The sequence below is a fragment of the Cryptomeria japonica genome, chromosome 10 (assembly GCF_030272615.1).
Source record: "Cryptomeria japonica chromosome 10, Sugi_1.0, whole genome shotgun sequence".
NCBI classification, from domain to species: Eukaryota; Viridiplantae; Streptophyta; class Pinopsida; order Cupressales; family Cupressaceae; genus Cryptomeria; species Cryptomeria japonica.
The window spans coordinates 273,558,819-273,576,810 of NC_081414.1; the positions used below are offsets into that span (position 1 = coordinate 273,558,819).

Consider the following 17,992-nt stretch of genomic DNA (forward strand, 5'->3'; position numbering starts at 1 on the left):
TTGTATCTGGCTTGTAGCCTGCATGTAACCGATTGACTACCATATGTTCTATGATGGCTGTATTATAATAATCGATTGGTTGTCAGAGGTTCTAAGACAATAATATGATCTGTTTCTGTAATCTTTCTATGTTTTATTGTTGCTTTCGTTGTGTTACTCTTGCTGCATAAGCCAGTCAGTTCTCTTTTGAGGATTCACAGGTAATGGTTGCATCAATTGGTATTAGAGATGGTTATGAACCGGTTGGTGGAAGAGTTGTTTGTGAACCTTGAGGCAAACCTTTGGGTGGACAGATCGTTGATTAGAGGCAGGTTACGCGTGTGTTCAATAGATCGCCAAGTGAGAGGCAATTGAAACTGGTAGTCAGATCGTTGGGTTGAGGCAGTTCACCGGGGTAGAAGAGGAGATGCCGCCTAGAAGGACGAACCCCCAGAGGGTAGAGCAGGTGATGGAGGATTTCAAGAATGAGATAAATGAAATCCGTAATGCATTGGCTAGTTTCCGGAGGAATCCAAAATCTGAGGATGAATATGAAGAAGCTGGAGAAGAGCTTGAGGTGAAAGAGACTGAAGGGCCGGGAGACAAAAGCGAGGAAAGATTCTTGAGGGAATGGCACAAGCGAGTTAAGTTCATAAAGGGGAGGTTTCAAACTTTTCCGGAACGCTAAACGCGGAGGATCTGATTGATTGGATCAGAGAGTTGGAAGATTACTTTGAGTTTGAGGATGTCAAGGAGCTGCAAAGAGTCCGGTTGGTACAAACTAAGTTGAAAGGGAATGCTGCCTTATGGTGGAAAGAATTGCAGAGAGACAGAGTGGAGAATGGTGAAATGAAGATCAACCAGTGGAGACATATGGTTGCAAGATTGAAGACCAAGTTCATACTGACAGACTATGAGTTGGAATTGTTCAAGAAGTTGCTGAACCTGAAATAGAGAAACATGACTATGAAATAGTATATTGAGGAATTCTACAAGGTGATGATTAGATCTGGACATAGAGAGATGGATAGAGAAAAGGTGGTGAGGTACATAAATGGACTTGCATTTAACATTCAAGATGATATGAGTATGTTGATGATTTCCACAGTTGAAGAAGCTTACCAGTATGCTTTGAAGGCTGAGGAGAAGGTGAGAAGAAGACAATTGAATAACCCTAGAGGGAAGGAGAGATTCAAGGGGTAGACGAGTACACTAAAGAAAAATGTTGAAGAAGAATCAAATCCTAAGTGGAATAAAGAACCGGAACAGAAAACACAGAGGAAAGGCAGTGGTAGTACCAAAAGAGAATTTCCCGACAAATGTTTCAAGTGTGGAGAAATTAAACATAGATTTTATAAATGTAAACAAGGAATGGCAAGAAGCTATGTGGCAAATGAGGAACCGAATGTAGAAGTTACCAAAATTGATTGTGCACTGGAGCAAGGAGAATCCTTTATGTTTAAAAGAGTCATGATGGAGAAGAGCAGTGAAGATACCAAACCTACTGAGAGAAAGAGTCTTTTCCAGACTATGTGCAAATCAAGTGGTAAGTGTTGTAGAGTTATTGTGGATAGTGGAAATACTGATAATTTGGTATCTGAGGAGATGGTAGTGAAGCTTGGATTGAAAAGGATTGAGCACCCTTGTCAGTTTGTTACAAAATGACCAAAAGTTAGAAGTAAAGGAGCAGTGTTTGGTGAATTTTAATATTGGACCTTTTAGGGATGAGGTCTTGTGTGATGTTGTATCTATGAGTGCTTGTCATGTCTTGTTGGGAAGACCTTGACAATTTGATAGAGGAGCTATTTATGACTGTAGAAGAAACCTAATCACTATTAAGAAGAATGGGTAGAAGTTCACATTGACTTCTTTGAAGGAGAAAGAGAAGGAGGTAAAGAACCTGAATCTCAAGAGAAGTGGCAGTACTGAAAAACCAGTTGCAGAGGTTATACTGTAAGGTAGCATGAGTTTGCAAAAGGATCTGATAGATGAGCCTGATAGACAAATAGAACTAGATGACAAAAAGCTTATGGTACAAACCGGATAAAGTCTTGTCGCAGAAACAAATCGGAGTTGCAGAAGAAAGAGAGCAGTAAGCAGAGACAAAGTGCAAATCTAGAGCAAAGGAAGAGAAATAAAGAGAGTCAGGAGTTAGGGAATTTGGTTGAGGTTCTAGAGGAGCTAAAGAAGGAGTTTGCAGATAAGGAATCTGTTTGGATCATAAATGAGCATGGGGTCTTTATCCCGAATCCTTTTCGATGTTCATGAGTTGCCTCTCATGGAACATCTCTTTCTACTTGGGGTGTTTGACGCAGGTGCATACTCGGTCTATGAGCAATCTTGCATCAACTAAAAATATTTTCTTTTAGTTTAGTTCTTGTTCAATTCAGTGTGTAGTTTTCTGTGTTCCTGCCGGTAGGTGTCGCTAGTTGCTTTCTTTTCATTGCAGATCCTATTTTTGATTTCTAGGTTGGGTCATGTGCTTAATTCCAGATCTTCGGTCGATTTGGATTCTTTTCCGACTAGTTATCACTCACGATTTGACTGTTTTTGGGTTCTATGATAGTTCTTGAGCTTACCGATTGGTTTTCCTTCATTCTCGGAGCGATTTCTTGGTGTGTGGATCTATTTTGGGTCTTGTCCGATATTATTTGGCGTGTGACCGACCTTGCTGTTGATCTGCACTTCTTGGTTGTTATTTTCTAGAGGAATTTCTTTCATTCTTAGGGTCGACCTATTTACATGTTTCATTTTTCCTGCATTGGTAAGTGTAATCTTTTATGGCCGACCCAGATATTTTCTGGAGGGTATATACAGGGTATTATGCAATCATTTATAGGAGAGGAAGTAGAGATCCGAATAGGGATTTTATATTCGTGATTAGAGATCCGGTTGACTCTAAGAGTTCCAGATGGATTGTATCTGGCTTTTAGCCTGCATGTAACTGGTTGACTACCAGATGTTCTATGATTACTGTATGATGATAACCGGTTGGTTGCTGGAGGTTCTAAGACAATAATATGATCTGTTTCTATAATATTTCTATGTTTTATTGTTGCTTTCGTTGTGTTACTCTTGCTGCATAAGCTAATTAGTTCTCTTTTGAGGATTCACCAGTTATGGTTGCATCACATACACTTGCTTCAAGATAAATTGAGTCATTCCTTTTTTACAATGTGTTTGTTTTCTACAAAGGGATCTCATTATCGCTCTGACTTTATATGTCATGATGTGACACATCCATTTGCTACATTAAATAAAGCTATCAAGGTAAAGTGCACCAAAAACATATGCATCCTACACCCACAAAATGTGAGGCATAAACATATCATATTCATGCATTCAATATAGTCGTAGCATATAATGCCTACATCATCTCATCTTGCATATACATGTTAGTTTCATAATCCAAAACACGCATCCATACATGAATTCATACTTATTTCATAACATCACATGACATCATTGAATTGGATCGTAATAATATCATGAAATGTATCAAAGTACAAAATAATCAGAGTATCTCGTCTGTAATATGTTGTATCTATAGGGACATCTTGTCGCTCCCCAAACTATCTCCGAACTCGCTCTCGCAACTGTACCTTAATAATATTATGTCTGGATATAGTTTGTCTTATGAGGTATCTCTCATGTCTGCAGTAGGGGAGGTCCTCAACGCCATCTTACTAACTAGGGAAATCTCTATAAGGTCTCCATGTGAAGTCTCTCATATAGTCTAGCTCATGCTTGCAATACAATGTGTATCCGAATGGTTCCTGTGACAATGCCTCGATGTAGCAATAAACATAGGGTAATCCTAGCTACACTTGTTTGTCCAAAATAGGTTGACACATTGCTATGTGCCCAAAAGCCCAAACCTCTAATAGTGTCAATCTACAACTAATGGTCAAAGCCTGTTTGTATGCCACCTGATGCAGATGGAAAATACCATACCAAGCATGCACAATCCCCATTCAAATATTGTCCCATGCATCACTATGCACTCTGTTACTCAGCTCCATCCAATAGGGAATCCATGTCCTCATCTATTGGGTGCCAATAAGGCTATTATCACTGCGCTAATGATGATCACCAATCTCAAATCCTAAGCCGCCATCATCTCCCATCAGATCATATAATCGACAATGAAAGCTCACCAACATAAACCTCAAACATCCTACTAAGATCCTCTCTCCCTGTCAAAGGCTCATATGTTGCTAGGTCACCATGAATGGAAATCCTAAGAATGCGACATACATCCTCTAGTGTGATCATCACCTCTCTCATCGGCAAACAAAATGAACATGTCTCTGAATATCATGCTTAACTAATGCGGTGATGAGTCCCCTATTTGTCCTTATCTCGGGCATGCATGTAATGTGATGAAGTCTTAGGACTAAGAGGAAATCTCTCACATGCCTCCTCAATTGATGATGCAAGGACATGCATGCAGGCCTACTCTCTTGAGTCTGCAATGGTGAGAGATGAACCTATAAATAGTGGGGCAAATTTTTGTCAAGCCTACAAGTATTAACTATGTCCTATCAACCAAACATGTATGAAGATTCAAAAACCTGATTGAAAAACCCTAACTGTGCATCCACATTCAGTCATTTTCAGCAATATTAAGGTCAGATGTGCAGCTAAACTGTAGTCAATTGCATGACTTAAGTCTTCAACTAAATAGTTTGACCTTTCAATTGCACAGTTTTTAGCCCCAACTGTGTACTTATAAGTGTAAACTGTGCAGTTCTAAGCATCGATTTTTCAACAGTTGAGTCAATTGTGCAACTTGTGTAGTCAACTGTGTAGCTCTTTACTAGACCCCCAGAAATGCATCCAAAATTGCATAAAAAGTTTAGAAATGTGTGCTCAAATAAGAAATTGACAAGTGGGTATCGAAGGACATACCTCTAGTCCTGCGCCCTCTGGTCACCAAGAGCTCCGCATGCACTCCCCACCATGATTTTCCCTTGGAATTCACGTCATCCTTTCTTATTTTTCCTTGCTCTAGAACTCCAAATGAGAGAGTGAAAATGAGCTCTTTTACTTGTTTCAAGCCCTTTTATAGCCCTCTGGAGTGTCTAAATGGAGGTTCATTATCTCCATTTTATGTTGATTACGATCTTTTTCACCTTCCCGGACTTGTACATTTTGCTTTTGAAGTCTAATTTCACTTATGTTTACGATTTTAGAATCCTAGTATTGTTGTCGGAAAATTGACATCTTGTTCCAATTTTTCGATCAATTTTTTGAGGGGGCACCTTTAGGTCCTATTAGGCCTCATATAGGCAAAATGGTATGTTTGTTAAATTTTGTCTTGAATTGTCCTAATAAGGTCTTCTTAGGTCATTTTAGACCATTTTTTTAACATTATGTCAAGTAGTAAGCCTATTGGCAAAAAGATGCAAAAGTTGCTCAAAAAATTGTAAAAAGTTATGCATTTTTTTGTCAAAATTTGGTAAAAGAGGGAAAAATCAAGAAGAAGATGAAAAGGTATGAGTGGGTGTGGATCAGTTACTTTTGATCATTTTTTGACTTAAATAAGCCTTTTGGGCTCCATTTGTACGGATTGGAGCAAGATTTGAAGTGAACTTTCAATAAAAAATTCTCTAGTTTTCTGTTTTTCTTAGTGTAACCAGTCTGATAACAACTCATTTTGATTCATTTTTCTTTATCCCCATGATTTCATAATGATTGGGGCTGATATTTCTCTTATTATACTTTATTTTGGCGTTGGTCTAATGTGATTTCATTAAGTTTTGGCTTAGATATAGCAATTTTTGTGTTGGAGGGTTAAAAAACCCTACCTAGGGCAACCCGTGAGCTTGTAAAATGTAAAACTTTCATTTGGCACAGTGTAAAATGCCCAAATATTGTATATTAGTCTATTTTTATATTTTTTTTCATTTTCCTACAGGTGTAGGGTGTGAGGAGGAGGTTTACAATGGTTTTGAGATGAAAGAGGACTGATATTTCTTATGTATCAGTCAAAATGGTGAAGGATTTCAGCTTGCATGTGTGAATGGTGAATGAATATTGAATGGTATGAGTTTGGGGATGTCAAGGAGGTTGAGTTGGGACCCTAACTTCACATTATTACCTTGAGATAATCTTTGGTGTGTGTCAAACAAGTCTCTTTTTATGATTGTCCCTGTGAAGGTGACTGTGACAGTCATAACAACATCAAATAAAACCTTGAAAAACTCAAGGTTTTATCAATATTCTTTACTTGCATGTTCTTGGGGAAGTTTTCTTGGATGGTTGGGGTCCCTAAATTCAAGTTACAGTAGTCTCATACCCCTTATTTGCATTGGATTTGTTAAATCTTTATGATTGTCCTAAGGAAAGTGCAGTCATAGTTTTAGCTACTTCTATCAAGACTAGTAAAGAATTATAAAAAGTGTTATTGTCTTTGTTTGTATAACTCAATGGGAGAGTTTTCTTGATGCATAGAGTGCCCATGCTCCATAACACTTTTGTACCCTTATTTGAGTTAGTGGATCAAACTTGTTGACTATCCTAAGAGTATTCATTGTCTGTCTTAGGAATAATCATAGACAAAGAAGAAGTTTCACAACTAGACCTTGAAAACACATAAAAATTCTCCCATTTATCTTTGAGGTATTGTGTCAAATCACAAATGTCAATTTTTTGTTGTTCTTGTAAGTGTTAAACCATGTTAAGACTCGTTAGGTGGTTGAGAGACTAGAATGTTACTTCATCCTCACCATATCTACTAATTGTGAAGAGTGTTTAAACAAGTTTTTCTTAACTTTCTAATCCTATTTGCCCTTACCTTTGCATCAACACTCTTGTAATCCGTTATATTTGGGACATCTTTTAATGTGAATTTTATTGATTTTTCTTTGAAACAATGCCTTGAATCACATTGTCTCAAAGAGGGGAAAAATGTAGACACTAAAAAATGGTTCAATGCCCATGTTTCCTATTTATAACATGTCTTCTCATCGTGCATTTGGTCTTTACTATTCGTCGATGTTGTGTCATTCTTCTCTCCTTCAATTTAATCAATTCATGTCACTTTGACCTAAATCAACCTTCTTGATGTCTCGATTAAGCAATTTTATCTATTATTCAATTTAATGTCCGTTGATATCATTTTATCCCAATTTCTTGACCAATAATATTAATCTATCCCAATTTTAGTTCTATGAAATCAATTCAATCTCATTTCAGCCCTATTGCATCAATTTGTCCCATTTTCAATCCTAGTGATATCAAATTGACCCCATTTTGGTCCTATGATATCAATTTGTCCCAAACCCTATCCCAATGGCACCAGTTTGTCCGATAACTTGTCCTACAACACTATTTTGTCCTAATTTCATGTCTTTTGGTATCAATTATGTCCCATTTTGGTTCTATGGCATTGGAATTTGACCTAATTCTCCTCTTAGGGTTAATTAATTAAGCCTCTTTCATGCTAACAGATCGCTCTCTGATATTATTTATTTATCCTAATTCTTGTTTTCACAATTAAATGAATAATTAATTGTCTAATTTGCTAATCTCGACTGAATTAATAAATTAATATATTAATTCCCATCTCCATTTATAACTTCACTTCCAACTCTCCTTATCTCTTCCACTTTCCCGATTTCTTTCACTTAACTCCAGTTACCTTCTATTTTTCTCTTCACTTGCAAATGACATATTGCCACTTTCATTTCGCTTAACTCAACCTCTCTCTCAATCTCGTCCATTGATCGAATTTGATCTCATTCTTCCATTTAGTTGATGAATGCTATAAATTGAGCTCATTTTTCTCATTCTTGTAACCATTCTTTTCGAGCATCCTCGCGATCATGCTGCTTAATCATCTTTGCTTATCACATATTTGTACTCACCTAATTGAGAGATACAAATCATTAGAGGAGAAAGAAATAAAAATGGAGCCATGTCAAAGGAATGCATTATAGTGAAATTGTTTTGAATTCATGTTGTTATTTGCATTTCATTTTGACATCTTTGTCGGTTTGATTAGGATTAGTTTATTCATGATGTTTAGCTTATGAATTTCATGCTTGTTTATTACCAATTTCCCAGTCGACAAGAAGTAAAAGAATTTGATTTAAAATCTTAGGATTAATTATTTTTAACTTGAATTGACCTTATAGTTCAAAACTCCAATTGGATTTTGATTTAGTAATTTTTTTTATGAAATAATGTAATTGTAGGAATTATCTTAGAATATTACTTAAATTTGAAATACAAAGTTAATAAGCCATTTATGCCACACTCTATGTAATATATTGGGTATGTACATTAATTATAATTATGTATATCATCCACACAAAGAAGGTTTTCAATGGGAAAATTGAAACTTACACAAGTGTTTATTTGGAGAAAAGTCTAAGTATTGAGACTCCATATGGGTATAAATAAACTTTGCACACGAAATTCTAGTGAATAGGTATATATAAAATATATTGTTTCAATTGGTATATGGGGCATCTCTATCAGGTGCACAAATATATTCAGTGTTGAAAATGATACATGTTAGTTTACAAGAAGCAATCTTTACACCAACAAATGTCAAACTTTTACATAGAAGTTAATAAGTAGATAGAAGAATGTAGCACCAAGTATGAGACAAGACAAATTAGTTTTGGAGACAAAGTATTTAGTCTAAGGGAGAGTTAGTTCTATGAATTTTGAGTAAAGAGTAGTTCCCTAAGAAAACATATCATGAATTGACCCCTAAGAAAATTGGTTCCTATAAGGTTTTATATAGAATTTTTAAATATACATGTATACAAACATTGAGATGTTGGATGGTTTTTAACTTTTATTCTTACCATACATCAAGCCTTATTGATTCAACATATTTGCAAGAAGACCCAAATTGGATGAAATAAATATCTAAGAAGAGGCAAGGGAAATTGTATAGATTTTGGATTAACATATTGATGATGCATCTTGAATGAATATAATCAAGAATAGATTATCTATTGGAAGGATAAAGGGACAAAATAAGACTCAAATTTTTCAAGTAGAAGTTGACTTGGGTTGTTGAATTAGTCTTTCACATTTATTTCTGATTTTGAGCATCATTGTCAAAATTATCTTACTTGGGGTGTATGATGCAATAGAACTCAAAGGGTCATGCAATATTGCATCTTCATATATATATTATTTTGTATACCAGGGTGTTAGTCCTTTTAAAAATAAAAAGCCCACAATGCTAACACACGAACCAATAGGCCATTAACAACAGTTTAATAGTTCATCAATATCATTCTTTATAACTAAATATAAGTATCATTGTCTATAATATTAATATTATAAAAAAAATAGCTAAACATAAAATTAGAAAACTATCCAAATAACCAGCCTTAGCCCTCTATGAAAAATTTAAAAAGCTCCTTGTGGTTGCTTGAACTTGCACATATATCATCTCCATATTTTTTGAACTTCTTTTATAAAAGATAGAGAAATGCCATGGAATTGTGCATAACCTTAGAGATAAACTTGGAGAGATTTACCATCTTAGCTTCCATAATTAATTTTGGCTTTGAGGTTAATAAGCTCCTCTATCATCTTATTATATAGAGAAGTTGTGGCGCATAGGGTGAGAAGATTGGTCAATAGGGGTATTTTCCATACTAGCAGTCTTATTAAAGGCTAGCACCCACATTGCCAAAGTCCTCCTTAGTTTCCTTGGTGTCTTTCAAATTTTGATCAATATCAATATCCTCCTCATCCCTTGCCACATCCATTATGTCCTCTTCATTGATATCATTCTTGGGGCATCCAACTAGTCCATTAGATCTAATTGAATGGTTACTCACCACATTGATAGCATTGTCCTCCCTATCCTCTATATTCCTAACCAAAACTATATCATCCTCATAATGGACTTCCTCGACATAGAACTAAACTATGACATTTATTTGATATTTTTAGTTTTGTGTTTTTTTGACTTTCTAATGTAGCCTCTTATATTAAAACCTAAAGTAAAAGGGCTATTCTTGAGTTTGTAGAGACTCCGAGGTACCATTTTTGGTAGGAGTGGGGAGTTTTAGGGGAATTGGAAAGCATGGGGCCATAGGGCCTAGGATTACCAAAGGGACTAAAGGTGGGGTTAGGAGTGGTTTGCAAGGTGGTGGTTTTGAGTTTTCCTTTGGTAGACAAAGGAGACATTTGGGGATTGACATGTGGAAAAGTTAGCTTATTTTTACCTTAAGAAATGAACTTTTGATTTTTCCACCAAAATTGCCCATAAGAGAAGCGTGGGGAGAGTTGGCCTATGGTGTATTATCAATGAGATTTTCTTTAATAGGTTTAGGGGGGAAAAGGTCTAGGTGAAAGTGATACAAATGAACGATGAGCCCTTGGTGAAGAGGGATTAGGGATTTTTAGGGTTTTTGGATGACAAATTTAGCACTTATTTGATCAAAGATTCCAAGGGAGAAATCATGTAAAAGGGGAAGCCGATAGTGGCATTATGGTGCAAATGGTTAAGCTTGGGATAAGTGGTAAAAATGACAACATTTGAGCCTTCCATCTAGAGTAAAATATTTCATTAACATTGAATACATAACTTATTCCATGGTTTGTGGAACTCATCCCTGTCAAAAACTCCATGAAACTTGGTCGCTACTTCACCATCTTTGAAGAGGAGAGTGAGATTCTCATTATTTGGGACTCTACTATGTTTTTTTCAATTTGAAACCTTCTTCATACCAAGGCATACTATTAGCTTGATTGATCACTTCATCAAGTTTAAAATAAAGCATTCTTCATCATGCTCATTGAGGCATTCCAAGAATAAAGAGACCCCTCCCTCACAACAAATGTGCCAAATAGTTGCATCACTACTAAATTCCTCACATGAACCTAGTTAAATTCTCACCTTATATCCCCCATCTTAGTAGACACATAACAAAGAAAAGTAGATGATCTATATTTTTTTTTTCTAGCACCCATATGTGACACGATAATCCTCAAATGAAACTACAAGATATTGCTAGAAACTTGTTTAGAGAAATATCATTTAACAAAGATTTGAAAATATTATCAATTAAATTAATATATGTGCGAAGGTAATAAGAATTATTACCTATCACCATCAAATTTATCAACAAATCTTGATTTCCTATGCAAAGAGTCTTTTGCATGCACATAAAATTAGACTTCCTCATGCCATTAGTCATCATTAAAAAATTATCATTTAAACATGTGTGGTAAGATGGGGATTGCTATTATTAAGAAGTACACACTTGAGGATTTCCCAACTACTATCTTCATCATTACAAGTTAATCCCACACAAGCTTAACAAGCCAAGTCCACTTTGCAATCACACTGATGACCTATGAACACAATTTCCACATTAGAAACTTCCATGCTATATTTCCAAGGTAGTTTTTGGTCATTACCACATTGACACCTTGCACATTCGAATTCCACATCGGAGGTAATCTCCACATGGGCATAACAAACCTATTCTAGATAAAAATCACCATGAAACCTGTTGCAAGGTGTGTGCCCTTGGTCTTCTTGTGATGTGCAATGCAACAGTTAGGTTTGTGACATGGCTTAATCACCTCTTGTGGATTCTATAAGTCTAGTGGTTGTATTGGGCAGTTCAGGTCGATCTTTTGGTGCAATGGAAACTGTACTTCTAACTAGTGGTATGAGAGCCTGGGTCACAGGTTCAAACCTCCTCGCTTATGCTGGGGGGTATTGTTGCGAGGTGTCTGCCCTTGGTCTCCTTGTGTTGTGCAACGCAATGCTCGAGTTTGTGAAATGGATTAATTTCCTCCTATGGCTTCTATAGGTCTAGTGGTTGTATCAAGCATTAATAGGTCAATATTTTGGTACAACAGAAACTGTACTTCTAACAACACCTTGCAAATCCAACATCTTTATCACACTTGACCACATATGATTGGAGTAAAAAATAAAGAGGGGGATCCAAAAGAATGCAAGGATTGTAGGAACCTACCTAGGGAAGGAATTAATGAATTTCATCATTAAAGGAGGGATATTTACAACTCCTTAGAAAGGAGGTTTTTTAAATTCTCTACAAGGTATGCATAATTCTTCTAGCATTTTAAAGACTGGCATCTACTTGAATTGGGCATGACATAAAGAGATTATTCTTAGAGAGCTTAGTTCATCTTCTTCAAAACATGTTTTATTTCTATTCATGGAAAATTTTCTATTACCCTTATTGTTTAAATTGTTGTTGTATGCCAATCATCATCTTGATTAGTTATGAATTGGAACCTTAACTTACAAGGAGTTTGTATTTTGAAATCTAAGGGAACAATTTGATATAAAGTTTAATTTGAATGAATTTTAGTTGTTTAAGCATATTGTGATGCAAAGGTCCCTTAGGTTGTGCATTTATTTTCTCTTTCTTGACATTTAATGTTGTCAATTTTTATTCATAATAAAAATTCCACATGTATGTAATTAACTTTACAATTAAATAAAGGCTCCATTTTCATATATTTAATTGCAGTATTCCTATGCTTTTATTATGAATCTACACATATTCACCAATTGTACATTTGATCAATTATATTGCCACATCAAACTATTTAGGTCTTAAAATTCTAGTAAATAATCACATGGAACCATAACATACATAAATATCTATTTTCAAAAAAACTTTTATTAATTTATCCTTTTTGAATGCAAATATTATTTTAAGTAATGCAAAATGTTATACCACAAGTTGAGTTTAAGCTTGAAAGCTTAACTTGAGGGGAAATTCTATTTCTTGATTTTTATTTCTCTTAATTAACTAGATAATACATTATTTTAATAAAAATACTCTGAAGTTTCTTATTTTTGCATGGTACTTGGGGGACAACAATTCTAAAGATGTTTGAGAGATATTTTATAAGTCTAATTATAATAATTATGGAGTAACATGTAAATGTACATTAGCATACTTATATTTTAAAAAATCTAGAAGATATGTCAAGAGATATCAAATTATGAAAATATTTAATATTCATAAATAATAATAAAGAATTTGTTAGTAATGAGTTGGAAGTGAATTGGTTGAATAGATCATTTAGAGTATTTGAAAGAAAAATGTAAAATGTAATGCACAAAATAGATGAATAGAATCAATAAATTAGTATTCTACATTTTGATAAAATAGCGAAGCTGACCCTTTGTAGCAACTCTTTCTTTTATTGTCCGTTTTTTTGGTATGTATTGAATGTTGTAGTTGGAATGATTCTTGTAGGAGCTTCATTTGTTGCAAGAATCAAGGAATCATATATATTGTTAGTAGGATTCATCTCTATGTCAACATAATGATGAGAAAACATTATTTAATAGAAATATTTGGCTTCATGAAGAAATTATATAATCCATATACAACATCAAAATAAAAATTTCCATTTTGTAAAACTTTTTGGAAAAAATGGTGTCTCGACCTTGCATTTACACAAGGTTACTATTTATAGTAAGTTTTCATTTGAGCACTAAATAGTGTGAAATCCTCCCAGAAGCTTTTGGTTGGTTAGATAAGCATGCCGGTAAAGTTTCATCACAAGATCACAACTAGTTTTGAAGATATTAAAGTTTTCATTTTGGAGGGGTACAATTAAAGGTTTAAAATTTAATTTGGGGAATTTTGACCCTAAAAAATGAACTGAAAAGTGGGCATAAATGGCATATTAGTTTACGAGGCAATAGAGAACTTCACGAGCTTTCCAGCGCTTCAAATGGTTCGTCAATCGGACACATGGTTCGCAAGTAATGGCCTCCGGAAGTTTGTACTCTTGAAATAGGAAATATAAATTGTATCAGACACATAAATGAGTTGTAAAAGAGAGGGACATGTGTTGATGTGTGTTTTAACATGTCATAGGGCATCTAGAAGGGAGATAAGGTTGACTACACCTTATTGGGTGGTTTTAGCCCATGGTTTTGTAATACCGTTTGACGGTTTCTTTTATTGTATCTCCTATATATGAGGTGTGCGAGATAGAGGTTGTGTGTAAGAATCTTATGGCTATTGAGCTACCTCTGAATCTCTGATTAGTGGTATTAGTGTGAAGAGCTTTCTCTGCAAGTATATTGTAATCTATTTTTGATTGCTGAATAATAGATTGGGCTACTTTTGAAGTGTGGGGTTTTTCTCCTGAAAGGGTCTTCCCCACGTAAATTACCGTGTTATGGTTTGAATGTTATTATGTCTATTTCTGTTAAGTTTATACAACTATTGTAACGATCTGTAAATTTTTTTACATTACCCTCCGTCAAGGTTAGTGTAAGAGTTTGTTCCGCTACTTGACTTCCTTACAAGTAGTATCAGAGCTTGATCATCTTTGGTTTTAGTTGTGGGTTGTTGGGGTTTTGAACTAATCTAGATTTGAGCGGGAGCTTGTGCAAAAGACACTTTTTGATCTTGTTGTAGGAATCTTTAGATGGCAAGTTAGTCAAGGAAAATCGAGATGGAAAAATTTAATGGAACACATTTTGAGATGGGGAAGCTGAAGATGGAAGATCTTGTTGGCTTGATGATGATTTTTGTAATGGATGACTTTATGTGTTGTCATTGATGGCACATATACACACACACATATGTTAATATTGTCCAAGTCATCTTAGTTTAGACAAACCGTTACTACTCCTAAGTCTTTGTATTACAAATCGGTATCATATGTATAAAGAAGTCCAACCGGTATGAAGGTGTCTAAACCATTATGTGTAGACAACCGGTATATGATGTAATGACAATCGGTTTTGGTTAGTACCACTGACACCAGTTTCGAGATGCAGTGGAGAGAAGCAAGGAGGAGAATGAAGGACAATCTGTCTTTGAGTTGGAAGTGGTTAACTCTCAACCGGTATTGGTGTTCCAACCGATTTCACTGCTTGTGTGATGAGTTATCTCTAACCGACATTTTTGGCAGTGATCTATGATGTGTTATAGAAGATTGTCCAGATACACTGAACCTAGGAAATTGTGATGAGGTTCTTGAGCCGACATGAAATCTAATGTCTATAAAAAGACATTCTGATGAGCTATTTTAATATGCAAGATACAAGTGATGTTATGAGTTAGAGTTTATGCAATTTATTGAAGGAGTTGCAGAGTATGTCGGTGATGCAGTATTGAGTGAGCAGAAGAGGATCTATACAAGCAAGATGTGCTATTTCTAGATCATACCACATGTTGTTTTCTAATCACTACAACAGTTAAATCTCCTAACCGGGTAAGCTCTAATAAGCTTCATTGTACAAATCCTCTAGCCAGGTGATCCATTAGTTTGGATTTGAAATTCTCTACCGAGGTTACTCCTAACAGGGTATTACCTTTAACCGGGTATAGCTTCTAACAAGGATTTGGGATCTTTAACAGGATTCGCTCCTAATAGAGCACTTTGTAGAACTTAACCAGTCAGTTACCTATTTCCGCAGATAGTTAACTTGTGAGTCCCATCTCATCATGGTTTTTCCCAGTTGGGTTTTCCACGTATAAACACTTGTGTTATGGTGGATATTTTACTTGTTGTGGATGCTTTTATAACACTTTGGATTGCATGGAAAGTCTTAATTAAACTAATCAATTGCTTTTATCGGACTGGGTTTAAAGTGTTATTGTTTTTTCTATCACTGATTCACCCCCCCCTCTTAGTGCTTTATAAGTCTATCAGATATGCTAATAGATCGAGATCTATGAGATGTTGTTGATGCAAATGTCCAAAGGCCCTCAGATCCTATTACAGCGACTCAGTATGATGTTATGGACTTAAAAGCCAAGGGTCTAATTATACTGTGCTTGGCAGACTCTGTTCTGATCAATGTCCATAGAGAAAACTCTGCAAAGAAGCTATGGACTAAGCTTGGTGAAATGTATCAAGCAAAATCTTTATTAAATCAAATTTTGTTGAGGAAGAAATTGTATTCCTTGAAGATGAAAGAGGGTGGATGAATTGTAGACCACCTAGAAGCAATCAATATGTTGGTGGTTCAATTAGTATTTGTCGGTGTTAAGATGAATGAAGAGGAGAAATGTCAGATCTTTCTTTGTTCTTTGCCTAATTCATGAGATTCTCTTGTTATGGCTATCGGTAGTACTTCTATTGTTTTGAAGTCTAAAGATGTGGTGGGAGCCCTACTTGGTGAAGAGTCGATGCGGAGGAAGGTATCCCTTAGTTCGAAGGAAGCCCTAATTGTTCGTGGAAGACCTAAGGAGAAAGAAAAGAAGAATGAGAAGTGCAACAAGTCCAAATTGAGAGGGAGATCGAAATCACCTGGAAAGTCCAAAGTCATTTGCTAGAATTGTGATAAACTAGGTCACATTTGTAAGGACTGCAAAGAAGAAAAGAAGAAGAAAAAGAAGAAGTTTGATTCTGATTTTGATTTCAAGAAGGAAGATGGTGATGCATTCATTGTAGCTTTGGCGACTCATACAAGTAATGATGCCTAGTTAATTGACTCAGGTGCATCTTTTCATATGAATGCCAATAGCATTTTGTAATCTGAGTATGAAGAATTTAATGGAGGTAAGGTGTACTCGGGTGATGATTCACATTTAGACATTGTTGATCGAGGTAAAGTTAGAATCAGGTTTTCTAATGGTAGAATAAAAAGGATTAATGGCGTGTTGCATATCCCCGGTTTAAAATGAAATCTATTATCTATGAGAAAATTGATAGATGCGGTTGTGCAGGTAGTCTATTCTGAAATAGGATGTAAGATGATTAAGGGTGCTATGGTAATTGTTAGAGGTGTCAGGTTCAACACTTTGTATAAGCTAGACACATACACTGTTAAGTGTAATAGAACTTGTATAAAAAGTAAATATATGGAAGATTTGAGGGTTTTACCTTCAGCAGATGGAAATGGCTTTCGGGTATCTAAGGGTGCTTTTTCTTCTGAAGCAAAGTTACCTGCAAAGAAGACTATGGTATGGTACCAAAGGCTTGGCCACATTGGAGAAAAGGGTCTAAGGACTTGAACAATAAAAACCTTGTTGAAGGTTTGAATGATTGTAATCTTGACTTTGATTTATGTGAGCATTGCATTTATGGAAAACAAAACCGCTTTAAGTTTTACTTGAGTTCTCATAAAACTTTTGGTTTTTTGGATCTTATTCATTCTGACGTGTTTGGCCCTATAGATGTTCCTTCGATTGGAAAATCCTTATATTATGTTTCATTTATTAATGATTTTAGTAGAAGGACATGGGTATATTTTCTAAAGAGTAAATCTGAAGTTTTTAGTCGATTTAAAGAATCTGAAGCAATGGTTGAGTTGTAGACTGGAAATAAAATTAAATGTTTGAGGACTAATAATGGCGGTGAAATTTTCTCTAATGATTTTGATAGATTTTGTAAAGATTGTGGCATTAACAGACAAAAGAAAACTCCGTAATCTCTACAACAAAATGGAGTTGTAGAAAGAATGAACAAGAAACTAATGGAGAAGGTTAGGAGTATGTTGAGTGGTGCTGGTCTAGAACAAAAGATTTGGGCTGAAGCTTTTGGCATTGCTTGCTACCTGATTAACAGGTCTCCTACATCAACCCTTGTTGATAAAATGCCTATGGAAGCATTGTCGGGTCACAAGCCTTCATTGAGACATCTAAAAGTTTTTGGTTGCGAGGCATATGCACACGTTCCAAAGGAGAAGTGAATAGAGTTTGAGAATAAAGTTGTGAATGTATCTTAATTGGGTACAGTTATGGTGTGAAAGGATACAAGCTTTGGGACCCTGTTGCAGAAAAAGGTAATTCATAGTAGAAGTGTTATTTTTAGAGAAATTAAGTCTCCTTCTGTTACATTGCAACCATAACAGACTAAAAAGGAAGATGTGATTCAATTCCCTTCTACACCTGAAAGAGTTGAATTGAGACCCCTATATAGGCAGAAAGTTGAGGAGAGCTCGTCTAGCTCCAAATCTTCAGAAGAGGAGGAAGAATCTCCAACTCATCTTGTTCGAAGGTCTACAAGACATAGACAACCACCTAAAAGGTATTCACCTAATGATTGTAGATGTATTTTTGCTTTG

The 17,992-nt window shown here is 35.4% G+C and overlaps 1 protein-coding gene across 1 annotated transcript in view; it reads left to right on the forward strand.

Annotated features, from left to right (window-relative positions):
• The first annotated feature begins 448 nt into the window (after nt 1–448).
• Nucleotides 449–17,992, forward strand: part of LOC131035460 (uncharacterized) — a 123,216-nt gene continuing 105,672 nt past the window's right edge. The window contains exon 1 of the mRNA XM_057967155.2: nt 449–642. Coding sequence (XP_057823138.2) covers nt 449–642 — 194 coding nt within the window. The remainder of the gene's footprint in view (nt 643–17,992) is intronic.